Raw genomic sequence first — 26,737 nt, 5'->3', positions numbered from 1 at the left:
TCGAATTTGTATCGGTTTTACGTCCCACAAAGAGTCGCACAAGAGTCGAAAAAAAGTTACCTGAAGCTGCTGGCTGGCTGTCACATACGGGGTTGTTCGAGGAACACCGTCTCACAAAACACCCGCAATAATACCTCGACGGATAAATTTGCCACAGAATCTATAGCACACGAGTCAGTCGGATTTCAGAAAAACAATGCTGGCGTCCAAACCTTATTCTGGTTCGCTGGGTATGCAGGCATCCCAGACACCGACACCATCATACAGCGTTGGTTCATCGCAGAAGTCTGCAGGACTGAAACTACAAGAGGGAGCGATGTTTACTAGTCCTACGGATTCGGACTTTTTGGATGGTCATGATGGACTTGAAACTGTTCGGTGGGTTTCAATAAAGTGTGAAATTCCAAATTCTCTGTGCCGTACTAACAGATCGCTAGTTCTTGGGACGAGAAGCAAGTTATTGCTTGGCTTCATAGCATCAACTGCGGTCAATATGAATATTTGTTCAAAGGTACATACACAGTTGATCTTTACTTCCAGTTTATTGAGCGGAAATATTGACGTTGTCTAGCAAACAATTTCAATGGGGACAACCTCATCGAATGTGACCAGAAGATTCTCCAAGAAATGGGAATAAAGAAAATCGGCGATCGTGTACGGATATTTGTTGCCATTAAACAACTTAGAAATAGATCCGTCGCTAATCGCAAACAAAAGAACATGGTAAGATTGACGTGCCAGTGCTTCAGAAGCTCTTGCTGACCTCCGGCATAGATTCAATTGGCTGCACTTGAAGCTTCAACTCTTGGATCCTCTTCGTCGCTTTCTAGCTCCCGCCAGCTCGGAAAGTCATCGTCACGTCCCGTGTCGCCCCTGCGAGCTCAGCGGTATGGTAGCCCGGCTGAGTCTGGACGGAGAGACTATTTCGGTCACCACGTTTCCAATGAATCCAACTCTGCGCGGAACCCCGGAACACCAGGTGAACAAACCCCTGGTGTTAAGGGCTCGCATCTCAGGCGAAACCCCAGCATGGATGGTTTGACGATGGGTCCTTTGCCTAGATCGCCAATTATTAGAGTTATCTACACTGGTGGGCAGACGAAGGTCCTGGACATCAAACACTGCAAAACCCCAGATGAAGTCATCCTCTGTGTTCTGAAGAAGCTGCAGCTTCCTGAGCATCAATATCGCAACTATTGCTTCTATGTATTGGATGGCTTGGACCCAGAACCGGCCAACTGCAGGAGACTTTCCGATTCTGAGCTCATGGAAGTATGCGAGGCATACAACCGCTCAGAGCGAGGTCGCTTGATCCTACGTATGACTCATTCTGGCAAACCTGACCTTGATGAGCTTCGCCGTGCTTCTCAGCTCGCGATGGACGAAAGCCAGATCACGCATAGCAATGCTCTACACAACTCTAATACGCGAAACCAAATGAAGATCAAACAGATTACTGGGGAGGACTTGAAGAAGATTATGACGAGACCAATGTCTCCCGCCAGCAAGAACTCGCGTCACTCGAACTCAGATCGCAACCCGGCATCCAAGCTGCAGTCATTCTTTGGTGCCAGACCTCCAAGCGAAATGATCATCCACGAGATCCAACAGTATTTCCCAAGCCACCAGCGGGAGGAGATCGAGAAGACGATGCGCATGTCAGTACGGAGGTCACAGCGTCTTAGCCGGGCTGCAAGCCGTTTAAGTGTCGTCAGCAATGCAAGCTATGCATCCAGTTTGCGCGAGGCCAGCTTGCGCGATGCTCCACCAATCCCTAGCATCGCTGACACCTGGCGCACCGGCGCAGGACAGCCCAATGCTCAGAACAATGTGCAGAAGGCCAACAACCGTCTGTCGAGACCGCTTTCGGTCTCATCACGATTCAACCTCCCCCAGACGTCGTATAGAGATTCTATTGCATCTAGCTCTCTCCAACCTCTCCAAGAGGAGTCGCCTATCGAGCCGAATCGCAAGTCATATGTTTCCTTCGATAGTGCGTCTGAAGATGCCGCTACTTTTCGTCAGAGTATCATCGATGATGAGAACGCTAGCGTTGCTGCCACCGATGGTGGCTCACTCAGTGAACGGTTAAGCGTTATTGTTGCAGATGATGAAGAAGAGGAGGACGATGAACTTCAAGATTTCTTGGCTGGAAACAACTTCGCACCACAGAATTGGATGAAGGGTTCACTCATTGGTGAAGGATCGTTTGGAAGCGTTTTCCTTGCCCTTCACGCAATTACTGGAGAGCTCATGGCTGTCAAGCAAGTCGAGATACCCTCGGCAACTCAGGGTACTGAGTTCGATAAACGGAAGAACAGCATGGTTACTGCACTGAAGCATGAGATCGATCTCCTGCAAGGCCTTCATCATCCGAATATTGTACAGTACCTGGGAACTATCGCCGACGAGCAATATCTGAACATTTTCCTGGAATACGTCCCTGGGGGTTCTATTGCTTCGATGCTCAAGCAGTACAATACTTTCCAGGAGCCATTGATCAAGAACTTTGTCCGACAGATCCTGACCGGTCTTCAATATCTTCACGACCGTGACATCATCCACCGTGATATCAAAGGCGCCAACATCCTGGTCGACAACAAGGGTGGCGTCAAGATCTCTGATTTCGGTATCTCCAAGCGTGTCGAGGCTTCCACTGTTCTCGGTTCTCGAGCTAGCGGAGGTAGTCATCTCCATCGGCCCTCTTTGCAGGGTAGTGTTTACTGGATGGCACCGGAAGTCGTACGGCAGACAGCCCATACCAAGAAGGCCGACATTTGGAGTTTGGGTTGTCTCGTCGTTGAGATGTTCATCGGAGCCCATCCATTTCCGGATTGCAGTCAGCTCCAGGCTATCTTCGCCATCGGCAACCACAAAGCACGTCCTCCTGCCCCGGAGCATGCGAGTAAAGAAGCCACCGCATTCTTGGACATGACGTTCCAGATAGATCACCAGAAGAGACCTGATGCGGATGAGCTGCTGAAGTCGCAGTTCTTGTCTTTACCACTTGCATGAGCTATCTATTGTACGGAGTACGGATGGCATAACGATTCTACCGCATCTTCATTAAAGATTTACGAATACCCGGAGTTCTTTAGACATCAGCATTGATATCTTTTGAATTGCTACGCGTCTATGATCAATTATTCCCACAAGTCTTGATGGCTTATGCCAGTGTACTGCATGGCTTTTTTACTTCATTTTTTGGGTTGTTTCAAATGTACTAGGTTGCATTGGATATTGCTTTGTAATTTCCTTCCTTTGATAGGAAATACTAGAGCTGGTCTTGTTACTTCTGTCCTCTCTACCTTTACCTCTTATGGTTGTGTCTATTGCCCCATAATCCACCTAAATGGGCAATCGAGGAAGAGATAAATTGACCAAACTTAATCTACATAATACAATTCGCATAAACTGGACTCATGAAACATGAAATCTTCGTTAACTAAGGTACTAAAACAGAGAAATACATAACAGGACTAAGAAATGCAGGCTTCTATGTTACATGTTTATTGCCAACTGCCAAACCATTTTTCATTTGCAAGGCGTGCTTCCGTCCGATTAGTCTAGACCACTCAGATGGAAAAGTCCATTTTTTAGTCGACCAGCTTGCCATGGAACGGAATACCCATGGCACTCAGCAAAAGCCGGGCGTCCTTGTCGGTTCTGGCGCTGGTGTGGAGGGTAACGTGGCAACCGGGAATCATCTTCGGCGGGTACCTAGTCGAATCTGTTAAAAATGAAACGCCTTGGATGGGAGATAGATTGACTCACATATCGTAGTTGACTTCAATCTCAGGGAAGAGAGCCACATTCTCCGGCTCCAGACCAAAGGTGATGTTTCCACTGCTGTCACCGCTAGTACCTTTGATACCATCCCATTCCTTGATTCTGGGCATCACGACATCAATCAATTTCCCGAGGAAGTGTTGCATGTTCTCTCCTCGCAGCTCCGCCTTGACAGCAACGCTATCTCTACCAGGCGCAATACCCCACGTAGATACACTGGTCTTGGACTTGAACGTATCAACACGCACATTCGAAATAGCCTGCATCGCCATACCCGCAACATGCAACCACGACGAGTTGTCCGTAGCAGCCTGCTTTACGTAGCTGTGGATCGTAACCCGTTCGACCACGGGGATGTTGTTGAAGCGAATCGGCTTGCGCAGCAATCGCAGAACATCACCACCGCGGGGCCCACGTAGTTGACGGTTCTTGTGGTACGGCGAGCTGTCGTCCCATTCGCGGAGACGGGGGGCTTTTGGCGGGGGCTTGAAGCCGGGTGGGTTGTGGACGTAGCAGAGGGTTAGGATATCCGGGGCAACGGTGGATTCCCATGTCTGCTCGGTTCGGGGGAGGGAAAACGGGCCTGGAACGAAGAGACGGGAGGAGGGGTCCGAGGGAGGGGGAGGTTGGTGAGGGTGTAGCGGGCCACGGTCGTACTTTGGTGACCGGAATTGGTAACTATTCAGTGTTAGACAATGTGCATAAGTGGATGAACAACAAACTCACCGACTCCGTGGTAACTGGCCCTTGCGTGACTTCGCTCTTGCAATTGGATCAAACGATTTCACCACGTTCTCTGGCACCGCAGTGGCCAACGAACTCGACTCCAGCTCGTCCGCCGGAGACTTGGATGCCGCATCGTCGCTGGCATTGCGGCGGAAGCAGACGCTCTGTGGGCGAGCTGACGGTAGAATTGCCCGGGAAAATGACCTTGCCAGGTATCTAGATGGCTCTCTAGCTGCCATCCTGGTCTGCAATTGGCGTTGTCGCTGCTGAACCGGACGAAGGCCTTTTTCCAAAATTATTTGCTGGGGCGGAGAAGAAGCGTTGATTTCGGGAGTGCATCACGTGTAATATCTGTAGGCCTGAGATAGCGGGCACCAATTTCCAGGCACTAACGCCTCCGCAGCTCCACATGTGATCAGCTTCATCATCTCCGCCAACAGCGCCTCTACCACCACTACAGAACACTATCTTGAGCTACATCCGAGCTATGATCTTCAATCGGCGTCGATCAGCTGATATACTCGCCTGAATCAGATTTGAATTTTTATAGATTTGCTGTCATAATTCTCTTCACGGGTCACTTTACTCTGCTTATTCTCATTTCGACGTCCCATGGTGGCGAGGGCGATTCCGGATGGATTGGCAGCTCCGACGTCGTCAGAAGAGCCCGGCACCTGATATGATCATTGATGACTTGGCGAGAACGATTTCTCTTCGAAATCTCCATGCGCGATCTCGGGATCTAAATTGAACTCTGCGACTATCGATAAATCTAGCATAGATCCTTATGCTTATCCTGGCCCCATTTCTCGATTCGCATTGAGAACATTTCCGGCTCGGTTTTAAAACGCTCCGCCTGTACCACTCGAGCTGCCAAAGATGAGCAGTTTTCAGAAGTTCCTTACAAGACGCGAGCGACATAGCAGATATAGCAAGCATCTTAAGGAAGAGGTATGGCAACCAATTGTCTTCACTTGGGATATGGCTGATTTGTCTTTCTGAATAGACATCGAATATCCTCACCCGGCCTCTATTTCGCGGTTTCTTCTCGTCACAATCGGCTTCGGAAAATGGCGACAACCAGAATCAGAAGAAGGTAAGAGAAACTTCATAGCTGCCATGATCCACAGTGACTCATAGACCTGCGGGGACAGATAAAGCAACTTGAACGTCGCATCGCACAACTTGGAATCACCGATTTGAAGGAAGAACATATCGGTTATGCGTTGCAGTCAGCCCATGCGCAGGGGGATGTTGACAAGGCGTTCGATTTGCTTCTTCTACTCGAGGACTCTATCGAAGGGATCATCAGAGGATATACGCCCAGCACAAAACTTCTTGGAGCGGAAAACCGACAAGGTGTCACCTGCTACCTAGATGCGCTACTCTTTGCTATGTTCGCACGTCTCGATTGTTTCGAACCCATTCTGCACAAATCCTTTGAAGATGAACCCCGCCGGAAACTCGCAGTTTTACTAAGATTTTGGGTCAATATGTTACGTTCTGGGAAGCTAATAACGAAAGACATGGTGCGTTTCATATTTCATATGATCGTGGTAATGCAAGCGGGGTTACTGACTCGACCATTAACAGACAAAGTACCTGCAAGATGCGCTTGCCGAGTGTGGTTGGAGGGATGCCTCCACTCTTCGACAACAGGATGCGTCCGAAGCATTTACATTTATCACGGAGAAACTAGAGCTACCGCTGCTTACCTTGAAGATGGACATCTATCACACCGGAAAGGAAGATGCCAGCGGTGATCACAAGTTCATCAACGAGAGGTTATTAGAAGTTGCGATACCCGAACCGATGGACGGGAAGACAGTCACATTGGAGGACTGCCTGGAATCCTACTTCAACAATAAGATTGAAGTAAAAAGACATCTAGAGCGACGAAACACGACAAGGTCGGTAGATTCAATGTCAAAAGGCTTCACGGCACACATTGAAGCTATCGAAGTCGGCTCTACTGGGTCCTCACCAGTCCGGGGATCTTCTCCCCGGCTGGAAGATGTGACTCCCTTAACGTCAGTGACGGAGTCAATAGATGAGTCCGCCACAACTTCGTCTACTTTGGATCGACGGGATAGCATCGTACAGGAGCGTTTCGTTCCTGATTCAAGCGAAGAAGGAAAAAGCGACGAGGGAAAGAGTGATAGTGGCAGTGGTTACAATCATACCCGGAAAGGTTCTTACAGAAAAGAGGTCATGATGCCAGCCTGGCAGTTTTTTAGCTTGATACGTTCGTCTCTGCTGAGCTCTTATGCTTTGGGGCATGTGCTGACTCGTTTGCAGCGTGGTACACGGATAATACACCGAAGACCGACGCTCAGGTAGCGGAACATATCTCTGTGAAAAGACCTATTCTCGGAATGTGCTTGAAACGTTACTCAATGCTTCCTAATGGGAGAGCAGTTAGACGCAGCACATTCGTTGATATACCAACTGAGATTGGCTTACCCCATTTCATTCAAGATGACAATATGGATGACGATGCTCCCATATATGGTAATTTTAAGCTGGCTTTACAGTCTCTAGTCTGTCATCGTGGGAACTCCGTCGACTCGGGCCATTATATAGCAATCGTCAGAGGGACCAGTGCAGGGGCTGCCCCGGCCGTTTCCAATGGTAATGGTACTGAGCAGACAGTTTCGGATGATTCACGATATTGGATGCGCTTTGATGACTTGGCCGCGGAGCGGGTGACTCTAGTCGATATCGAACAGGCCTTGAAAAACGAGTCGCCGTATCTGCTGTTCTACCAGATCCTCCCTATTGACGAAGATGCCGCGAAGGCCAATCTACAACACAAGGCTTCTTCCGAGTCTTCAGACGATACCTTGGAATCTGATGCCGCTGGTATCGCTCGAAGACTGAACGGCTTATCTATGGGGTCCTCCAATGCCGAGGAGTGCACGGCTGGACGGCCCAGTTTTGAGATCACCGCCCCGATAGTCACGGAGACTGAAGTGGTTGACCAAATCGGAGCGCCGCAGGGCTCCATATTCTCCAACACCGACCCTTCAACCCAATCTGGGGGTCTCCACGTACACACCGCCTCTTCTACATCACCAAAAATTGCCCCGAAGGACAAAGATGAAGATGGAACGAGTTCGAATCCCTTCTCATTCTCCAGACGCGGTTCTCGGGTGAAAAGTAACCCTGGCAGCCGTGCCGGCAGCCAAAACAGCGAGAACCGAATCAGTGCGACTTTCTCACGGTTCACCGGACGACTAAGCCGGGACAAGCTCAACAGTGATGACCAGTCTACAGAAGGCGATGGTGACGACTACGCGGTAGAAAATGAGCTGGTTGGTTCGAACGGCGAGAATTCCGCCATTTCTAGCAATGAAAGCAAAGAAAAAGATAAAGATAAGGATAAGAACGCCCGGGGGCGGAACAAGGATCGTGATAGATGGAGAGGAAAGGCCAAGGATAAAACAAAAGAGAAGACGGGAAGACGGATAGAGAGGGAATGTGTTATTATGTGATGACGAGGGTAATCAGTGCCCCTGTCCCATTCGTATGACTGTACTTGCGGCATTGGAGGTCGGATTGATATGATACCCATGAATAACGCCAAGAAATATGAACAGTTTCGGGTTATTGGCGTTCCTTTATACACAGCATAGAGTATTGACATAGATAGAAGAGCATGTCACTAATATAAGCATACATCAGCACCGCGGTCAATTAGGATGTACTGTGTAGTATACAATTCGTCCAAGGGATATCGTTACGGAAGCTATCTTTCCTCCTGACTTTCTTGCCACTGCATCATTACCCATTATTCATCAGCAAACACAGTTCCGCAAAGAAATTAGAACATGACCCTCGGTCCATTCAGCTCGTCATCCAATTTCCTGCGCAACTGGTAATCCCGCTTTTTAGCCTAGTAACTATTATCGGCATATTTCAACATGTTAAGCCCGTCTATGATGGCTTGTTTCTCCTTCTGCCGCGCTTGCTTTATCTCTGAACTCTCCATATCACACGTCCACCAGCCTGAGACGAGCTGAATTGAATCCGAATTAGGTTGGTCAACAGGGCCAGCGGAAACTCTTTTGCCACCAGGCCCATATTCATAGTCACGCGCTCGATCCATAGGATATCCATTGGATGTAGCCTGTATACCTACCATACCGGCAACCATCTTGGTCTCATGCACACCGCCGTTATCGTTGACTGTCACGGGAACTGAGGTAAGTACGCTTCGGATATCGTTCATCTCCACGCGGTGAGACAGAACCTTTTCAAGCCCAAATTTCTCAGGTCCTTCAGAGACATCGATACTTTCACGATACAGGAGTCATTCATTTCGCCCCGGAAGCAGAAAGTAGCGATCAGTCCGTGGAGATAGTGGGGACCGCTCCCGCTAGCCTCACGGGCACATTGCGCCAGAAGTCGACAGCATTAGGGTCATTTGGGCGATCGAAGGTGGCTACGAAGCGTTCTAATACCGGGCGGAGAAGACGAGCAAAAGTTGTGGGGCCCCTTTCCTAGTGTAGGGATATTGTCGAGTTTTATCACCAATTGCTCCCAATCCTCGCGGTTTCTGAGTAATGTCACCGATGAAATCCCGTAGCAGAGTGACATTCTGTACGAGAAGTACTTCTGCAAGGAGCCCATCATGAGGGTTGCTGCGACGACTTTATCCGAGTCCGCGGTGGTACTAAACGAAGGCATGATCCACGTCCGGAGCTGAGGATTGACGACATTCTGCTCAACCATGTCAGTCATGCGAACTGCCAATTCACCCAATTCCACAATATTGATGCTCCCGTCCTCTACCTTCTGCCCTTCATGTGCGAAAAAAGGAATCGCAGTTCCTCAGCACGCGCGTTGATGAAGGACGACAATTGTGACAAATTCGAGAACCAGACATCTTCTGGACGCAGCGTGATATGTTGATGGAAGCTATATGCATGGAAAACAGCTCGAACAAAACCGTGATTAGAAGGGCTGATGTGATTTTTTTGCAGCACCTGTGCTCCGTCGATGTTCTTTTGGACATGCCCGCTCGGTAAGCTCATTAGCAATGGTGGCTTTGGAAACCGTTCATCTTCAATTGGTGTGGTTCGCCGTGGTCAGCATAACTGGCATTCTGATGGTGAGATGGGCAAGGAGGTAATTTGAGAGATGAGGATAGTAAGGAGAGGTTTGGGAAATGGTTGGGGAGAATTGGGGAATGGTTGAACAGGAGGAAGGAAAGAAAAAAAAAGACTTCATATATACATAGAATAGGATTTATGACCCAGGAGCCTTGTACAGACGTATCATAGATAGTTAACTAATAATGTAGCCCTAAATAATATTCGTCGCCTAAGGTGTCAATTTATATGCCTCACCGACAAGGCATAGCTGTTCTCCGCCTCACTTGCTCTCGATCTCCGACAGCGCTCTACTTGTACGGCCCCTCAATCCGTGCTGGCCACCCTCCCTGTTCCCTTCTAGACATGATATTCACATAACCCCTTGAAATATTGGCGCATCATGGCGCTGGACGCACCCAGCGGGTATGTTGCTCCCAGCAACCTCGCTGAAACCACCGATTCGCTCCCCATGTTCGATGTCCAACATGTGCAGCTCCAGTTCTCAATTGCTGCCGACTTTGTCGCCGCGCAGGTTGCCAATAATGTGTTGATTCTGGCTTTATCCACGGGCAGGATTCTCCGGATTGATCTGGATACGCCAGAGGATATTGATGGTGGGTTGGAATCTGGCTGTCAAGCTACTGCTCCGTTTACTGATAATGGGTTTTGATAGATATCGATCTTCCTAAGAAGTCTTCGGAAATAGGAATTATTCGTCGCATGTTCCTTGACCCGTCTGCGTCGCATTTGATCGTTACCACGACCCTGGGCGAGAACTACTATCTTCATACGCAATCGAGACAACCCAAGCCACTCACACGGTTAAAAGGCGTTTCGATCGAGAGTATTGCTTGGAATCCTTCAATACCAACCGCGTCGACAAGGGAAATACTGTTAGGCACTACTGATGGAAATGTCTACGAGGTCTACATCGAGCCGTCAACCGAGTTCTACCGCCGCGAAGAGAAATACGTCACCCCCGTTTACAAAGTACCCGAGGCGCCAGCAGTAACAGGGGTATGGGCAGATAATGTACCGTCGAAGCCTGAGCAGAAACGAGTTCTGGTCGCAACACATGGCAAACTGATGTACTTCTTGGGTCGTGCGGAGCGACAAGGAAGAGAAGGTGGGGGCTCGATATATGCAGACTTCTTCCAGCGGGAAGCACCAGTTGTTCATGAGACACAGAAGCCGTCGAGCTCTGTACCATCTGTTCTGGCTGTTTCGCCTGGTGGATCTGATGGTCACCATGCAGACGGCCCTTCTGATACGGAATTTGCCTGGCTTAGCTCGCAGGGTGTGTATCATGGCCAGCTTCCGTATGCACAGGAGAAAACACACCAGCCATTTGAAGAGTCGCGGATGCTCCCGCGAACCAAATTTCCAGCTTCTGAGTCTGCTCGAGGTGGCAGAAAATTGATCCAAGATCCTATTACTGCAATGACGTTGACGCAATGGCACATCTTGACCCTCGTAGAAGGAAAGATCGTCGCTGTCAACCGGATGAATGAAGAGATTGTCTATGAACAATCAGTACTGGAACCAGGGCAGAGAGCCCTGGGGTTGTTGACGGACTCGATGCAGAACACATTCTGGCTGTTCACTGGCCAGGATATTTACGAGATTGCTGTAGACGACGAGGATAGAGATGTTTGGAAGGTCTTCCTACAGAGACAGATGTTTGATGAAGCACTCAAATATGCCCGTGGAAGCGCCCAGAAGGATGCTGTCGCAACGGCATCCGGTGACTATCTGGCCAGCAAAGGCCGTTACTCGGAAGCAGCCAAAGTATGGGGCAAGAGTAGCAAGGGGTTTGAAGAGGTGTGCCTGACGCTGATCAACCGTGGAGAGCATGATGCACTGCGAAAATATCTGCTTTCTCAATTGTCGATATACAAGCGATCGTCGTCGATGCAGAGGATCATGGCCACAAGCTGGCTGGTAGAGGTGTTTATGTCCAAGTTGAATTCTTTGGATGATAATGTCGCCACCAGAGCCGAGCTGGCCGAGGGCGCCAGCGCAGAAGAAGTTCATGAACAATTGAACAGTGTGCGAACCGAGTTCCAGGATTTCGTGAACAAGTACAAAACGGATATGGACCAGAAGACGGTATACGACATCATTAGCAGCCACGGCCGAGAAGAAGAACTGCTCTTCTTTGCAGCAGCGGTTAATGACCACAACTACGTCCTTTCGTATTGGATCCAACGGGAGAAATGGACCGATGCGCTTAAAGTGCTGCAAAAGCAGAGTGATCCCGATGTGTTCTACAAGTACAGCAGTGTTCTCATGACGCATACGGCGACGGGGCTGGTGGATATCCTGATGCGACAGACAAATCTGGACCCAGAGAAGCTGATACCAGCATTGCTAAACTACAACAAAACCGTCAGTGCGCCACTTAGCCAAAACCAAGCAGTCCGGTACCTCAACTTCATCATCGTCAACCACCCCAAGCCCTCAGCAGCGGTGCACAACACCTTGATTTCCATCCACGCATCAAGTACCTCATCCTCAGAGGCCGGCCTCCTCACATACCTCCAATCCCAACCCTCAACACCACCCCCCTACGACGCAGACTTCGCCCTACGTCTCTGCATCCAAAACCAGCGCGTCCAATCATGCATCCACATTTACAGTACAATGAGCCAATACCTGCAGGCCGTCGAACTCGCCCTAAAACACAACGACATCGACCTCGCCGCCATCGTCGCCGACAGACCTGAGGGCAACAACAAGCTCCGCAAACGTCTGTGGCTGCTCGTCGCAGAGAAGAAAATCCGGCAACCGGGAACTAGCATCAAAGACGCGATCGAATTCCTGCGTCGCTGCGAACTCCTCCGCATCGAAGACCTCATCCCCTTCTTCCCCGACTTCGTAGTCATTGACGACTTCAAAGATGAAATATGCACCGCACTGGAAGACTACTCCCGTCACATCGACGCTCTCCGCCAGGAAATGGACAACTCTGCGCATACAGCGCGACAAATCCGCTCCGAAATCGCCGCCCTAGACACCCGCTACGCGATAGTCGAGCCTGGTGAAAAATGCTGGATCTGCTCGTTACCCGTTCTTAGTCGGCAGTTCTTCGTGTTCCCGTGTCAGCATGCGTTCCATAGTGACTGTCTTGGTAAAGAGGTTCTAGAGGGGGCGGGCGGGAAGAAGAAGTATATTCGCGATTTACAAGCGCAGTTGGGGAATGTTTCTGGGACGAAGAGAGAGGATATTGTTAGGGAGTTGGATGGGATTGTTGCGGAGGCTTGGTAGGTTCCTTCCTTTTCTTACGGTTGAGAACGAGACTAACCGTTATAATACAGTATCCTATGTGGCGATCATGCTATTAAGCTGATAGATAAACCGTTTATTGTTGAGTCAGAGGCGGATGACTGGGCTCTGTAATCATTTGATATGGTATGAGCTTGGTATGAAATGATGTGATGCGATGCTATAGTTCTTGTTGCTTGCAGTTATTACATGATTATTGACATTATTGATACCATCTGAATATGACCATCATGTTATCATTACACATCCCATATACATCTACTTTTATCATGATTAGTCCAGACTACAAAAGTCTCAACAACTCCAAATCCTGCGCAACAGCAGGACTAAACGGCGCGCAGTCCTCGAGGAACCGCCACATCTCACTATTCCATCGTTCCCAGCCGTCAGGTAATGTAGCCCGTATTTTGGGTGATGAGGAATGCGAGATGCAATAGAATAGTAGGATTTGCCCAAAGAATCTTTACCATCGTTAGCTTTCTAACCTCAATAATAAAAAAAAAATAAGTGAAAGAGGACGTACTGCGAGCAGAACGCAAACTTAATCGGAATACAACTCTTCATCTCCCTGAAAATCCCGCCCATGACAGGCCAATCCATCGCATACTGCAGCCCCGCGCGCACCTGCTCGAGGTCATGCTCTGTCAAAGACGTAGGGATACGGAGGGCTTTGTAGAGGTATGGTCTGCCGATGTGGAATTTGGCGATTTTGTAGCGCCCGCGGAGCATGGCGTCTGTTACGGCTATTGCGGGGGAGGGCGGTGGGTTTGTGTGGGTATCTAGTGATGTTGATGTAGATGTTGCTGGTTGTGCTGGAGATGTTGGGGCTGGGCTTGGAGTGGAGAGAGCTTCATTAGAGAACTTTAGAGCTGGAGGTAGGTTGATGCGCCATTGTTCGAGTTGGTGGAGGAGTTCTGCATTGACGGCGGGGAGGGGAAAGGTTCCCGAGTCGGCTAGGGTTGGTTAGATCTACATGATATGATGTTTTCTTTTTGGGATGGTAAAGAGGGGCATACAGTAAAAGTATAATGAATGCCGGATGCGGGTCAGGATAATGCGATGCGCAACCTGGGCGAGGAAATGGTACTGAAAGAACGCATCGTCAATCTCCCCCGCCGAGCTATACAAACTCGCCGATACAAACCCCGCCGTTTCGAACGGGATGAATTTCGGGATTGGCACGAACTCTTCGAGTCGTGCAAGACCGCTTGGAGGGAGGTGTAGCTCTTGGACGAGGATGGTCTCGTTCATGAGACAGTTCCAGTAAACGCGGGATTTCATGTCGCCTTCCCATTCGTCGAAGTTGACGTCGTGGCTGAAGGCTATTAGTTATGACTTTATGCATTGGGTCAGACGATCGCTTACTTGGTGAGCATAGAGAGACAGCACGTCGCAGCACGATGTATCATAGCCCATGCATCCATTGGACGAAGGATTTGGCTGTAGTACACTCTGCTGGGGTCAGCACGTGTCCTTGTAAGGTTTTGTAAAAATATTGATAGGTAACGTACGAAGATAACAGGTAAAATTGACAACTCTGGATATCGTTGTCACACATCAAAAAGCCAACCCGTCGACGTGCTTCGTTAAAGAACCGTAGGCCAGGTGGCTCTTCATCAATTACGTCCATCCAACCTGGGGGTTCGAATCCACTACTTCGTGTACCTGGCAAGGGATAGTTTCCTTCCTGATGGGTCTGAACGGCCAGACACCCCAGGGCCAGAACATTGAGAAGCAGACAGCTCTCCATGGTGTATCCAAAGCTGCTTTCGATGGCTGCACCAACGGTAAACGCAACGAAGAAATTCCTGTCCATGATTGGGGTAAACGGGTTAAACGTGGCGAAGAATGCATCTGCAAGACCTTTGACCATTGCCAACGGAAGAGTTTCCAACCAGCTATCGGCAGCCTGCGGAGGAAATGGACAAATGTACATGGGTAATGACGGTCGTTTCATTTCCAGATCAATCACGTAATTCTTCCCCAAATGTTCATGAGCCTTGAGGAGCTCTTCGGGCAAGATCTCTCGAGTCCCGGGCCAGAGAATCACACCATGTTGACTGAAGGAGATAGACACATGCCCATTCGAGTCTTTTGTCGGTTGCTCGTCGAACTCAAAGTCATCCGGTGGACCCATATTCGGCGTGAGACCCTGACTGAAGGGCTGCTTATTGCCGTTGCTACTGCTACTGTTGCTGCGTCCATGGGTTCCTGGAAGGTTGGCCTCCCTAGTACCCTGGAGAGCCTGGACCTGATCACGAAGCACCGGCTGCAAGTCATTACAAACGGTTGACGGGAGATGCTCGATCTTAGTCTCGAGCCGATGCAGAGTGCTCATGATCAAGCTGAGGGACTGATCCCGTCTGGACGGGTTAGCAAATCCTCAATGAATTAGTGACAAAAGACATACTTGGAAGACTTGCGCTCATTGTAGACGCAATCCAAGCCCAGAGACTTGCATAGTCCGCATTTTGGACGGGATTCGTCGCATCTTGTTTTTTTGAGGCGACAATTCTCGCATGCCTGATTTGTTAGCACCGAGCATAGTGATGTGATGGGAGACTTACTACGGAAGCGATAAAGTTTCTAGGCCTCTTGGACGGCCCTGGTGAGTGGTCCTCCTGGGGCGAGAGAAGATCGTGGATGGGCAGCGGCAAGCCATTGTGGTGCTGATAAGCGTTATCGGCGTGCTGCGCTGGATGCGAGCTCTCCTCGTAGGGACGCTTGCTCATTGTGCATGGTTGCTTTTAGGATGGTGAGTTATGAATGGACTATTGCTTGATCATTGCGACTAGTGTAGTATGGATTTGGTGATTGAGAAGTTGAGGCCGATAAAAGGTATTCCGCCATGACTCAGCGGGCGGCCAATCAGAGGCGGCCATAGTCTTTATGAGACTATATACAGACTATGTTTGGATTGGAGTTATAGAGTGGTATATAATTGCATTTAGACTGATCGAACTGAGATGATTTAATGGGTAAAGACAAGTCTATGGGCTGTGATGTGTAGTGGTTGCTGCTAGTGTCAACTCCATAGGAGATGGAACGGAGTAAACAGAACCGTGAAATGGGATCATGCAGGATCAATAGTCCAGTCTGCACTTGAAGAATATCAATCCTGTTCGAATCTTCTGTAAGTATTGCATCTGAATGCAGAAGCAGTGTACCGAGGACCCCGTATCTTATGTTGATATCCGAGATTGACATGCTGGATGCCGGTGGATGTCAGCCGCCATTGTCAGCTGCACTTGACCAGTGAATAGCCATTGTATGTTGTGTTGTAGTACAAAGACAGATATTGAAGTGCGATATCTAGTAAATAAAAGAAAATATCTCTGACCCTGACTGAAATAGAATACAGATAAATAGAGTGGGTCACGATAGACGCCATCGATACATTAACATGCCTGGTAGAAGATTGACAAGACAAGAATGGCAAATGAGCAGGTGTCAGATGCTGATTCTTTTCATCAGATAAACAACTGCATTCGACAGCGAAACGCCGTATCCGGGGTATTGGCATGTTGAATATCCGGATCGTCATAGGGAATGATAAAATGGCCGGGATTGCGTGTTATCCTGAAACGCACGTATCCAGTTGACATCTTGGAGTCTCATTCGTCCTTGATCCGTGTACCCTATTGCAGTACTCCATGGAACCGCTGGATATGGAGATTGGCATCACCTCAGCGTCTCGCCGGCGAAGTCTGGACTCGAAGGATAGTACGGAGATCATACAGGGGTTGAATTCGTTAATAACCGAGCGACTGGGGTTATTCTTCATCACCCCTGTACCTGTAAGAGTATGTATGTACTTCTTTGACGGCCTGTGTTTGGCTGTCAAACTCCATGAGGTCAGAAGGAATGCGGCATGACAGCCAGAATGATGTTGCTGTGCATTGATTATCAGTGTACAGAGTGCTCCGAGTATCGCTACATACTGCTATCCGAGCACTGCACTGTACTGTGCACCAGGAGTCCTACCAACCACCATTGCAGATGCATGTATGTACTCTGTATGCAGTATCAATGCGGAGAAGTTTGCTGCGCGATTTTCATCTTCGGTCTCGTCAGTTGTGCCTCAGAGCAATAATAATGTGTTGTCAATCATTAAATCAGTACAGCGTAGTATATGCAATATGGCCTCAGAAGAACGTCTCCTGACAACACAGTGACTGAACCCGGGGAACGGAGAGTTTCGTATCCGGATTGGGAATGGTGAATGTTAGATAACTAGAAATTGCGACGAAGATCGTGCGGGGTGATAACTGTATGTACAGTTTTTCGGTAGTATGATAGGGAGCAGGGAATGATCCGAGAGTGTGTTGTCTGATGCACTGTTCACCGCTTTAGTGTTAATAGACTTTTGTACAGTGTATCTCTACAGTGTATATAGAGAACACTCTATACAGCACCTTCCATGATGCGCTCCAATGCACTCCGACTGATAGGGAATCTCCACCGCTGCTGGCGTCATGCAGCCCGAGAATAGTGTGCCTGTTGTGATCAATATGATTGGTCAGCAGCCCTCCGCCACCTGAATGGCGAGGCGATCAATTTGGAGAAGTATCGGTACCTGTCCTCGATGCAGCTTCAATGCAGATAGATAGTGAGCAGTGTATTCTGGATGTACGGAGTACTACTACTACGGTACTTACTACTACTTGGACTCAATGACACAGTACCCGTCAATACCACCAAAAATACCATAAAATACCAAAAGAAACACGTAAGACTTAATGTCTATCTGGCACCTTCTAACACATCCTATTCTGGAAACCTCGTGGCGTGCTCTGAACCGTGTGACTCTTCATTGACAAGTGTTAAGAGTCAATCAATCAATAATTCAGGGGTGTGGATCTCTCCGGAAACAGCTAGACCGTATGTATGTATGTATGTACTGTATGTATCGTCACCGTTATCATTCCTCTGATATCATTGGCTAACCGCCCTCCCTCGGGCCCATTCCATCCCGGCTATACTTGTTCTGGACTAGTCTAGGCGTTCTTGATTCTCGCTGGTTCGCCCAACGCCCGCCGTCTTCCCCCGGTTTCCTTGAGCCTGGTGGTCCCCATAACAGTACAGTACTATCTTTACATACACGCGGCCCTGTTACTGCTCTATTTATTTCTCCTCAATACCATACATTTACAATACCATCAAGCATATCATCATATCATTGCGCTATCTGCCTTGTCTTGCCTGACTGACTGACTACTGACTCCTGTCGATTCCCATCTCTTCTTTCCCATCTCTTTCTCCCTCTGTCTCTCTTCTTCACATTCCTCAGTTTTCTTTCGGTCTCATCTCTTTATATCTTTCCCTTCTCTTTCTTCTTATCTCCTTTCTCTTTCCTCTTTATTCCTATTCTTCCCATTGCTCCTTCCGCTCGCCTCCCTGTTCCGCCTCGGTTGCAATCGCCTCCCTCTTACTTCCTCTCCTCACTTCGCGCATCCTCTCCCTCCCTCCCTCTCTCCCACCAACGCTTCGATTTCCTATAATTCGCCAGAGTTAGTGTGTTATTCAGTGACAGAACTTGATTTCCTGCATCTGTTCATAAACAACGACAACCGTGCACGCTTTCGCTCTTCGGCTCTCCGTTCTCCGCCTCTCCCGAGTCCTGGCATTCCGACTACCCTCGTGACTCATTCTCGTCGAACAACTGTCCTTATCTTCCAATACTTACTCATAAGGCTGCAATTGTTCAATTAATCGAGTGTTTCGATTTGGTTCTGGGATTTCCAACCCGGTCATACGTCGTTATCAGGTGCCCGTTCTGGTCCGGACTTCAACTTTGACAACCCCGGGTGTCTACTCTCTGTACACGCTCCGGTCTTGTCTGGTGTCCACGTACCTGTATATACCCTGCTGCATTCTTCCGTTCGACAGCCGTTCGCACTCTTGTCGTTCAATCCGCAGATCTCTATGACCTTATAGTCCTCGGCTACAGTCCCTCTTCCATCTCGGTCCCTCGACTCTTTGAGTCATCGACGACTCTTCGGTCCTTCGGCCAGGTGTTACGAAGGTCTTCTTCTCTTCTACTTTTGCCTTTTTCTGTATATTCCGCATTAAAGTTACGACATCACGCAGCGTTTTCTCATCTCGACTTCTTTTTATCTTCTCTACTTTCAACTTGTGCATCTTCGCTTCTCAACAACTCCATTCAGACATCGAGCCAATCCTTTCGTTGATATTTCTTTGATCGTTTCAATCTCTTTGGCCGTTTCGCCAATCCAATTCTCCAAAAAAAAAAAAAAAAAAGAAACCAGCGATCATACATGAACTTATAACCGTCACTACAGCCTCTCTTTTACTCTTTCTACTTGCATCCTTTACCCATCCGGGTATCGTCGAATCTCAGTTTCCAGACACCCTCGTCCGTTTCTTTTGTCTCACTTTCTGATATTTATATGAACCACTGATTCAACGGTCCGGAGTTCGTTGTTATCCAATTGATATCATTATTTTTCTCTCCTCTTGGTTTTCTCGGTGTTCATCAAGGTCTTTGGGAAATAGCAGACCTGACTCTTCTCTTCTAATCATATCATCAGCCTGGTTGCTTGTTTTGACTACTTTGAATTTGTCATTTATTTTCTCTTCTTCGGCCCTTTTTCACTTTAGCGTTTCCAAATTCCTTTGCTTTTTCATTTTACATCAGGGCCTGCAGCATCTCAACAAACCCGCCCTCTACATACGCATCTCTTCTCCCTATTTTACCGGACAGACTCGTCACATTCCTCTTCGGGTACATTTTTGAGTGATCATCATCATCGACCATGGCATCCATGAAGAACAACTTTGTCGCCGGGCAGATCTTGGATGGTCGCTTCCGGACCGTGGCGCCATTGAACCATGGCTCCTTTGGCATGGTATTCGTTGCAAATGACAACCAAACTGGTCAGGAAGTTGCCATCAAGTGCATTGCCAAGGCGTCCTCCACGGATACTATGGGCCCCTTGTCTGTTGATGGTCGTTTCGAAGAGCTGGAGTGCCATCGCCGCCTCCCACATCATCCCAACCTGGTTAACCTCATTCACTCCTTCGAGACCGACTCACATGTTTACTTGGTCTTGGAATATTGCGCCAACGGTGATCTGTACGAGGCTATCCGGCTCAACCGGGGTCCCTTGGAGACCGAGCATGTGCGTGACTTCATGCTACAATTGGTCAGTGCCATCGAGTTCTTCCATGCCAACGGCATGTACCATCGCGATATCAAGCCAGAGAACATTTTCTTGACGCAGGACGGTTCAATGAAACTTGGTGATCTGGGCTTGGCTACTCGCAACTCCTGGTGCCATGAGGCGTGCGTGGGAAGTGACCGTTACATGGCCCCCGAACAGTACGACCCGGGTACCACTGGGTACTCTCCCGCTCAAGCCGATCTTTGGGCAGTGGGCATTTGCTTGCTCAATGTTCTGTTTGCACGCAACCCCTTCGCCATACCCGCTGAACCCGATGTCTTGTTTGCCGACTACGTTCGGGACAGGCAGTCGCTTTTCGACATCTTCCCCAACATGTCTCAAGACACCTTTGAGATCCTGAGACATGCCTTGGCACTTGACCCTGAAAAGCGTTCGCTGTCTGCCATCCGTGAAAGCATCTTGCGCTCCCTCTCTTTCAGCACAGACGATGAGCCCCTTGACGAATTCTGCACCGACGACCGCGAGGTGGTGCCCGCCAGTGCCAACCGTGAACCGCTCCGCACACCTTCCATTCAGAGCCCGCACGTCAACCAGGGGGATTCATTCCCTTGGGCCAAGGCGTTGCACGCGAACCCCCTTCAACCCGTCAGGCAGCTGTCTGCCATTCCCGACAACGACAGCTATTCCGAAGATCTCTTCCCTGCTTCCGAGACGGCTGGCACCTCTTGGTATTCGCTTCACCAGGGAACTCCTTCAATGGAGTCCGTTTTGGATTCCACCTTGGGAGAATCGTACAAGTCGACAACTCTTCACAAACCGACCAATACTCGACAATACCCACCACCTTCCGACCCAGTCCCGATCACTGGTTCATTGCCCAGTCATGCAAACAAGCGACTTCCAACGCTCTCCATGGTGTTCGGGCGCAACAAGAACGACCAAATCTCAAAGAGCTGGTGTGATTTGTGGGATGAGGAAGAAGAGGAGGAATCGGAGAACGAGGATTGGATGGTTTTCCAGCAACAACCGGAGCACAAATCACGAAGCTGGAGCCATGAGAGCCGTGATGTGGACAGTGGTGTGGACATCCAAACCGATTTGCAAGAATCTGCTTCCTCGATGACTCTTCATCCTTTCCAAGACGACAACAAGGGCGCCGCTGCAGACTTGGGAGTCTCCAAGTCTGGTGTGGTGACCGTAGAGCCGGTCGACATCCACCGCGAGCCTACCCCTTTGAAGGAGACCACGGCGTCTCCCCCCAAGAAGTCACTTCTTGACAAATGGGCAGCGCTAGGCGACAAACGTCGGGACGCCAAGGCTCAGGAGGAATCGTTCAGCCAGAAGAGATCAACTAATAACTGCACCAGTTGGAGAAGAGATTGGGGTCTTGGCTCCTCCGGGTTTGACTACAAAGCGTGGGCGCGGAAAGCAACCCCCACCTTCCACGAACGCCGCCGTCCATTCTTACAAAAGGACTGGCGTCGTGACGCTGCGGACGCCTCCAAGCTGCGACCGCCCAGCGGATACGACGGCAGTGTCGATGAAGATCTCGACCTAGTTGGTGGCTGGCATGAGCTCCACCTATAACCATCTCCCCTCCTACCTCTCTTGATCGCTGTCCACCACGTGTTTCAAGCCAACCCTATAATGTTGTTCCATTCCGATCGGTTCTTTCCCGGAGCGAAACATAAATGGAAGAAGATATGCCAATTTCTTAAAAAAGATTTTTTTTTTTTTTTTTTTTGAAGAGGGAAAAAGCAAGTTCATTTTATATACGGTTGTTTTTCTTTTCCGGGTTGGGTGCAACGGTCCCAACTTTGGATGTTATCTATCGATCGACTCATTGATTGTCTCTGCGCGACGCTCCTGATATTCTATTTTAATATCCCCACTTTTATCGTTTTGTACGATTATCGTCGAGCAAGCAGGAAGCGTCGAGAATAGTCCAATGGCCAGATCTTTAAACTTTGGGAGGAAACGTTTTGTTTTGGGCAACATGAATAGGTGTTTACTGGGTACTAGTGACTGGGCATCGGTGAGAGGAGCATTAGTATAGAGCAGAAATATCTACAATCGTTCAATTCTGCCAGGAGGAATTTGGAATCTGTACTGTAGTTAGCAAGGACGCCCACCTGCAGTTGGTGCGACGCAAACAATAATCAGAAACTAGGTTAAGAACCATTTATTGTGCTTGTGTACTCCGTAGAGGTCATCTTGCTAATGCTTTTTGTCTGTAGATAAATACTGCCACAACATCTAGGCGGTCTGCAGGCGGTCACGACACGGCGTGTTCAGACCGTTTCATTTGAGAATGCAGTCTTGTCATTTTCTTTTCTCTTCGCAGGGTCTTGTCTCTTTGTCTTGGTTGAATGCAGTTGACTATTATAATTTTTCTATTTTTGTGTTCCAGGCCCCGCATTGCCATTGTTCCTCTATCATTATCCCTGAGACCCTTATCACGAGAGACCTGCGGCCGCAAGGCGGCGTATATGCAGGCCTAGCGCCCTCCTGAACTTGTATTACGCTGCATCTCCTCATTGTTCTAATTTACCGGAAATGTATATCATCTGAGCCAATCAGCGAAAGAAAAAAAAGATGCCTTATGTTTTCCCAACGCCTATCCTTTCTAGATAACGCATCGATCGCTTATCTATAACGTGCGAAACCGAGACGAGAACGAGACGAGATACGAATCCCCCCACGAACATACCAGAAAGTTTGATAAGGAGATAGGTAGAGGGGGATCTGCGGACATTGGAAGGAAGGATGTTGGCGCCGGGGTGGATACATTGGACAATATGTGCTCTGTCGATTGGTGTCAGGAACGTCGTTGGCAATGAGGAATCGTCACAACCAATATGTCCGGTGCGAGCTATGCCGGGTGTGCAGATGGCGACTATTCAGTGGCCGATGTGTGTGGAGGATCCATGGACGGAACGAGAAGAGGCGGTAACGTCGACGACGACAACTGTTGCGGCTATAGCAACAGACTTACCTAGTGCTGGAAGTGTGGATGGACAAGCCGGCCATGAAGACCTTGATACCGAATCGCCCCTCGATAATGCGAATTTCCTATCGTTCGAGGACTGGAAGAAGCAGAACTTGGCCAAGGTTGGGCAGTCGGTTGAGAATGTAGGAGGGAGTCGACGATCTGGCGCAGCAGGTAAAGAGCTCCGTGGGAGGCCAACGGGGATTAACAATGCGCTAGATTCGCTTGGCGAGGACACTGAGCTTGAATTGGATTTTGGAGGCTTTGGTACGACGCAGGAGGCTACTGCGGCGACTGCGAAACCCACATCTTGGGACACGACTGTGCGGCCTGGATCGGGCTTGGACAGTGTTAGAGAGAGAGAGAGACATATTGAGGAAGAAAATGCTTTAGCACACAGCGTCCCACGAACGGGTATGTCGCGACGGAAAGACGCCGGTACAACCTGCAAAGAGCGGTTTAATTATGCCTCGTTTGACTGTGCGGCGACGGTACTCAAGACCAATCGAGAAGGTATGGGGTCGTCGTCGGTTCTGATCGAGAATAAAGACAGCTATATGCTGAACGAGTGCCGGGCTGAGAACAAATTTCTCATCCTCGAGCTGTGCGATGATATTCTGGTCGACACGGTCGTTCTCGCCAACTACGAATTCTTCAGTTCTATCTTCCACACCTTCCGGGTTAGCGTGTCAGATAGGTACCCCGCGAAACTTGACCAATGGAAGGAGTTGGGGGTATACGAGGCACGAAATACACGAGAGGTGCAAGCATTCGCCGTGGAGAATCCGCTGATCTGGGCACGGTATCTGAAGATCGAATTCTTGACCCATTATGGCCATGAGTTCTACTGTCCTCTCAGTCTTATTCGTGTACATGGGACCACCATGTTGGAAGAGTACAAGCATGATGGTGATGTTGGACGAGTGGAAGATGAAATGGACGAGGCTTTGGAGGCCCCTGCTATGGTTGATGGATACATAAACCATGCACACGATTTCCCGGCCGCCACGACTGAGTTGGATAGTACCGCATCAGCGGAGGTGTGGTTCAACCGGGGAAAGGAAATCCAGATGCTTTTACTAAAAGGTCCATTTGGAATGACTGATACTTGTGGTGTCCATGCGACCTCCGCCGAAGCGGCTGGATTTGAGGAATTGACCCAGACGGTTGATTCTACGGTGCCGGGTATTAACGATGCTACATCTGCCTCCAGTGCTGAAGATACGGATACTACCCCCGGAATTGATGCAGCACTAAAGGAGGCCACGGTGGATGTACAGAGAGCATCTGGATCAGTGGATAGCACATCGACGACATCTATAGTGGTTTCTGAGACAGCCCAGCAAAATGCGACAGAGACCGATTCTCAGAAAGAAGATACCGGCAGTCCATCGCCGGAAGTGATCCGGTCGACGACCACGACGGCATCAACTACACAGCCACCGTCTCCCAATCCGACGACGCAAGAATCGTTCTTCAAATCGGTCAACAAGCGGCTCCAAATGCTGGAGTCGAACTCGACCCTGTCGCTTCTGTATATCGAAGAGCAATCGCGGATTCTGCGTGATGCTTTCAATAAAGTCGAGAAACGGCAACTCGCCAAGACGTCTACTTTCCTTGAGAATTTAAATCAGACTGTCCTGGACGAACTGAAGCAGTTCCGGGAACAGTACGACCAAGTATGGAGGACGGTGTTGTTGGAATTTGAACATCAACGCATCCACCACCATCAGGAACTGTACGCGATGAGCGGCCAGTTGGGTGTTCTGGCGGACGAGCTTGTTTTTCAGAAGCGGGTTGCCGTGGTCCAGAGCATCATGGTCCTGGTCTGCTTTGGTCTTATCCTCTTCTCGCCCCGTGGTGTCGTGGGAAGCTACATCGACTTCCCTAGTGTACAGAACATGGTTTCGCGGTCGTATAGCATGCGATCATCATCCCCTACTTTTGAGTCCCCGTCAATGAGTCCAAGCTCGACGCGACCAGCCTCATATCGACATAACCATAGCCACAGCCTCCACTGCAATCAGCACCGTCACCATCAGAGAAACATCTCAGAAGACTCACAGAATGGCGGTCTTGCCAGTCCGACGATCGCGTATTCCCCGCCTACCCCGACATCCCCAACGTCGGACGAGGAGAGGGAGGAGCAACGTGATGATAGCGCTGCTGGTGAAGGGGTTACTGATATGCTGGCTATGTCGCCGGTGGAATCACATGTGCGGTCGCGGAGCAGTCCGCCTGTTCTGAATGGGTGTGTTAATGATGGAGAGGCGGATTATGAGACTGTGGAATCGCCTGCATCGCCTACTTCGCCGATATGATCCTTTGCAGCTTGTGTTTGGACTTCTATATAGAATATGTCTGAACTCACCTTACAGCCGGGCTGGCCCTCGGCATAATAGGAATATACAGGGACATCTCTCCTGAGTCTGGCAGATCTATCTGTCTAATATAATGACATCTATGCGGTGATACTCGCTGTGTTATTTACAGTGGGGTAAAATACTGAGTTGGTTATTGTTTGTCTGTATTACGGCTGTTGACATGATACCATATGAGTTATTTCTTTATTGAATGTTATTTGCCTCATCCTTTGTCAGAATTAAAATACTTATTAGTTAACTATGCATTCGTAGTATAGAATGACTGATATCATCGTGGTTGCCGGGACAACAATCGCGGCATATTTTTTTCTTCTTTCCTTTCCTGCCGTCACCTCTCGACCTCCACCATTCTACCATTCTCTCTTCAAGCCACAGAGCATCACACCTCATAAGACAACACTTCCTTACCTCTATAAACCGGATAATTTACGGAAAAAAACCTTACAAGAAACGATCCAACAAAATGGACGCCCAACAACCTCTCGCAGACCGCACCAACACCCACACAACAGTGAGCCACGAGAAGATCGATGATATGAAGAGCACACCTGCGAATCTCAACTCGCTTGAATATCACCGCCAGATTCTACAAGGGAAGATTGATGGTGACAAGTAAGCGCTCCCTCTATCCAGATTGCGCGCTAGTCCCTGGATCGAGACTGTGTTGGACAGCGCGTTCGGGAGTGATGCAGTGCTAACGAACGAAAACAGGGGTCAAGGAAGCTACGTCTCGCCGTCGGATGACATTATGAGTCCGTGTTCGAAGAAACTGAGTGATCTCAAGGGGAAACGGTTTAAAAAGTATGTCCCCTTGCCTTTCCCCTCAAGGCCGTCAAGATGTTAACGGTAATACAGCGTCGGAAAACCACAATCCCTCTTCGCAAAACTCGGAAAGAAGAACTTTGAGTCGTCGCAACAGCAACAACCGGCCGGAGATACCGGAGAGGGACAGTAGTCTGTCTCGGGGAGACTGGATAGGAGGACTTTGCGCTGGTTCGCATTTGATTCAGTTGCTTCTTTACTTTCTCGGGTTCTTGTTTTTGTTGATTGTTGATATTGGTCCTCCGTCCGGTCGTTCTGGTATCTTCGTCTTTGGCATTTGTTGTTGTTTTACTTGTTACGGATTCGGTTTGGTTCGGTTGCATTGGGGTTCTGGTTGGGTTTCAGTCAAGGCATTGTATTGGGAATGCTTGAATGCTTTATTGCTTAATAGGAATGGATATATTCGATATATTTTGATTCTGGTGCTAGTAGGGAGTAGAGGTGTGCATCTGGATTTGGTTTTCTCGATGCTTTTGAAGGCTTTCCTTTCCGTTTTAGCTC

At 49.1% G+C, this 26,737-nt stretch overlaps 9 protein-coding genes across 9 annotated transcripts; 6 read left to right on the top strand and 3 right to left on the bottom strand.

Moving 5' to 3' along the window:
• Nucleotides 1–196: 196 nt before the first annotated feature.
• Nucleotides 197–3,015, top strand: EURHEDRAFT_460170 (STE11 family mitogen-activated protein kinase kinase kinase; the record flags this gene model as incomplete). The annotated part of the gene is made up of 4 exons (XM_040784628.1): nt 197–378; nt 438–511; nt 572–723; nt 775–3,015. 4 exons carry the CDS (start codon nt 197–199, stop codon nt 3,013–3,015), a joined length of 2,649 nt encoding a protein of 882 aa, XP_040637108.1.
• A 401-nt stretch (nt 3,016–3,416) lies between these two features.
• EURHEDRAFT_414220 (mitochondrial 54S ribosomal protein uL5m) lies at nt 3,417–4,812 on the bottom strand. Its single transcript, XM_040782365.1, has 3 exons — nt 4,516–4,812; nt 3,775–4,467; nt 3,417–3,720 (listed from the first exon to the last, which is right to left on the bottom strand). Exons 1-3 carry the CDS (start codon nt 4,752–4,754, stop codon nt 3,597–3,599), a joined length of 1,056 nt encoding a protein of 351 aa, XP_040637107.1. The 5' UTR covers nt 4,755–4,812; the 3' UTR covers nt 3,417–3,596.
• A 141-nt stretch (nt 4,813–4,953) lies between these two features.
• EURHEDRAFT_414219 (ubiquitin C-terminal hydrolase family protein) lies at nt 4,954–8,261 on the top strand. Its single transcript, XM_040782364.1, has 5 exons — nt 4,954–5,466; nt 5,522–5,611; nt 5,670–6,044; nt 6,109–6,760; nt 6,814–8,261. Exons 1-5 carry the CDS (start codon nt 5,395–5,397, stop codon nt 8,007–8,009), a joined length of 2,385 nt encoding a protein of 794 aa, XP_040637106.1. The 5' UTR covers nt 4,954–5,394; the 3' UTR covers nt 8,010–8,261.
• A 77-nt stretch (nt 8,262–8,338) lies between these two features.
• Nucleotides 8,339–9,846, bottom strand: EURHEDRAFT_541563 (DUF4419 domain-containing protein). The gene is made up of 4 exons (XM_040787395.1): nt 9,356–9,846; nt 8,993–9,305; nt 8,818–8,893; nt 8,339–8,785 (listed from the first exon to the last, which is right to left on the bottom strand). Exons 1-4 carry the CDS (start codon nt 9,549–9,551, stop codon nt 8,411–8,413), a joined length of 960 nt encoding a protein of 319 aa, XP_040637105.1. The 5' UTR covers nt 9,552–9,846; the 3' UTR covers nt 8,339–8,410.
• A 165-nt stretch (nt 9,847–10,011) lies between these two features.
• On the top strand, nt 10,012–12,878 carry EURHEDRAFT_404193 (vacuolar protein sorting protein DigA; the record flags this gene model as incomplete). Its single annotated transcript, XM_040780291.1, has 2 exons — nt 10,012–10,225; nt 10,285–12,878. 2 exons carry the CDS (start codon nt 10,012–10,014, stop codon nt 12,876–12,878), a joined length of 2,808 nt encoding a protein of 935 aa, XP_040637104.1.
• A 301-nt stretch (nt 12,879–13,179) lies between these two features.
• On the bottom strand, nt 13,180–15,628 carry EURHEDRAFT_460212 (putative C6 finger domain protein; the record flags this gene model as incomplete). Its single annotated transcript, XM_040784633.1, has 7 exons — nt 13,180–13,357; nt 13,420–13,849; nt 13,913–14,211; nt 14,262–14,348; nt 14,408–15,259; nt 15,307–15,419; nt 15,464–15,628. The coding sequence occupies 7 exons, from the start codon at nt 15,626–15,628 to the stop codon at nt 13,180–13,182; spliced, it is 2,124 nt and encodes a 707-aa protein (XP_040637103.1).
• Nucleotides 15,629–19,672: 4,044 nt separating this feature from the next.
• EURHEDRAFT_379134 (putative serine/threonine protein kinase) lies at nt 19,673–21,628 on the top strand (the record flags this gene model as incomplete). The annotated part of the gene is made up of 1 exon (XM_040779139.1): nt 19,673–21,628. One exon carries the CDS (start codon nt 19,673–19,675, stop codon nt 21,626–21,628), a length of 1,956 nt encoding a protein of 651 aa, XP_040637102.1.
• A 742-nt stretch (nt 21,629–22,370) lies between these two features.
• Nucleotides 22,371–25,713, top strand: EURHEDRAFT_414213 (Sad1/UNC domain protein). Its single transcript, XM_040782363.1, has one exon. It carries the CDS (start codon nt 22,808–22,810, stop codon nt 25,349–25,351), a length of 2,544 nt encoding a protein of 847 aa, XP_040637101.1. The 5' UTR covers nt 22,371–22,807; the 3' UTR covers nt 25,352–25,713.
• A 44-nt stretch (nt 25,714–25,757) lies between these two features.
• Nucleotides 25,758–26,683, top strand: EURHEDRAFT_414212 (Spo12 family protein). Its single transcript, XM_040782362.1, has 3 exons — nt 25,758–26,026; nt 26,126–26,215; nt 26,270–26,683. Exons 1-3 carry the CDS (start codon nt 25,878–25,880, stop codon nt 26,367–26,369), a joined length of 339 nt encoding a protein of 112 aa, XP_040637100.1. The 5' UTR covers nt 25,758–25,877; the 3' UTR covers nt 26,370–26,683.
• Nucleotides 26,684–26,737: the final 54 nt, after the last annotated feature.

Source organism: Aspergillus ruber (genome assembly GCF_000600275.1).
Source record: "Aspergillus ruber CBS 135680 unplaced genomic scaffold scaffold00021, whole genome shotgun sequence".
NCBI classification, from domain to species: domain Eukaryota; kingdom Fungi; phylum Ascomycota; class Eurotiomycetes; order Eurotiales; family Aspergillaceae; genus Aspergillus; species Aspergillus ruber.
This window is presented reverse-complemented; position numbering and strand designations above follow the sequence as displayed.

Coding starts and splice junctions, on each gene's coding strand:
- EURHEDRAFT_414220 (XM_040782365.1), bottom strand. CDS start 4,754: ATGGCAGCTAGAGAGCCATCTAGATACCTGGCAAGGTCATTTTCCCGG. Junction 4,468..4,515: donor GGCCAGTTACCACGGAGTCG/GTGAGTTTGTTG, acceptor AACACTGAATAG/TTACCAATTCCGGTCACCAA. Junction 3,721..3,774: donor ATTGAAGTCAACTACGATAT/GTGAGTCAATCT, acceptor AGATTCGACTAG/GTACCCGCCGAAGATGATTC.
- EURHEDRAFT_414219 (XM_040782364.1), top strand. CDS start 5,395: ATGAGCAGTTTTCAGAAGTTCCTTACAAGACGCGAGCGACATAGCAGA. Junction 5,467..5,521: donor GCAAGCATCTTAAGGAAGAG/GTATGGCAACCA, acceptor CTTTCTGAATAG/ACATCGAATATCCTCACCCG. Junction 6,761..6,813: donor GCAGTTTTTTAGCTTGATAC/GTTCGTCTCTGC, acceptor ACTCGTTTGCAG/CGTGGTACACGGATAATACA.
- EURHEDRAFT_541563 (XM_040787395.1), bottom strand. CDS start 9,551: ATGAGCTTACCGAGCGGGCATGTCCAAAAGAACATCGACGGAGCACAG. Junction 9,306..9,355: donor GTCGTCCTTCATCAACGCGC/GTGCTGAGGAAC, acceptor GGCAGAAGGTAG/AGGACGGGAGCATCAATATT. Junction 8,894..8,992: donor GGGCCCCACAACTTTTGCTC/GTCTTCTCCGCC, acceptor CCGTGAGGCTAG/CGGGAGCGGTCCCCACTATC.
- EURHEDRAFT_414213 (XM_040782363.1), top strand. CDS start 22,808: ATGTTGGCGCCGGGGTGGATACATTGGACAATATGTGCTCTGTCGATT.
- EURHEDRAFT_414212 (XM_040782362.1), top strand. CDS start 25,878: ATGGACGCCCAACAACCTCTCGCAGACCGCACCAACACCCACACAACA. Junction 26,027..26,125: donor GGGAAGATTGATGGTGACAA/GTAAGCGCTCCC, acceptor GAACGAAAACAG/GGGTCAAGGAAGCTACGTCT. Junction 26,216..26,269: donor AAGGGGAAACGGTTTAAAAA/GTATGTCCCCTT, acceptor ACGGTAATACAG/CGTCGGAAAACCACAATCCC.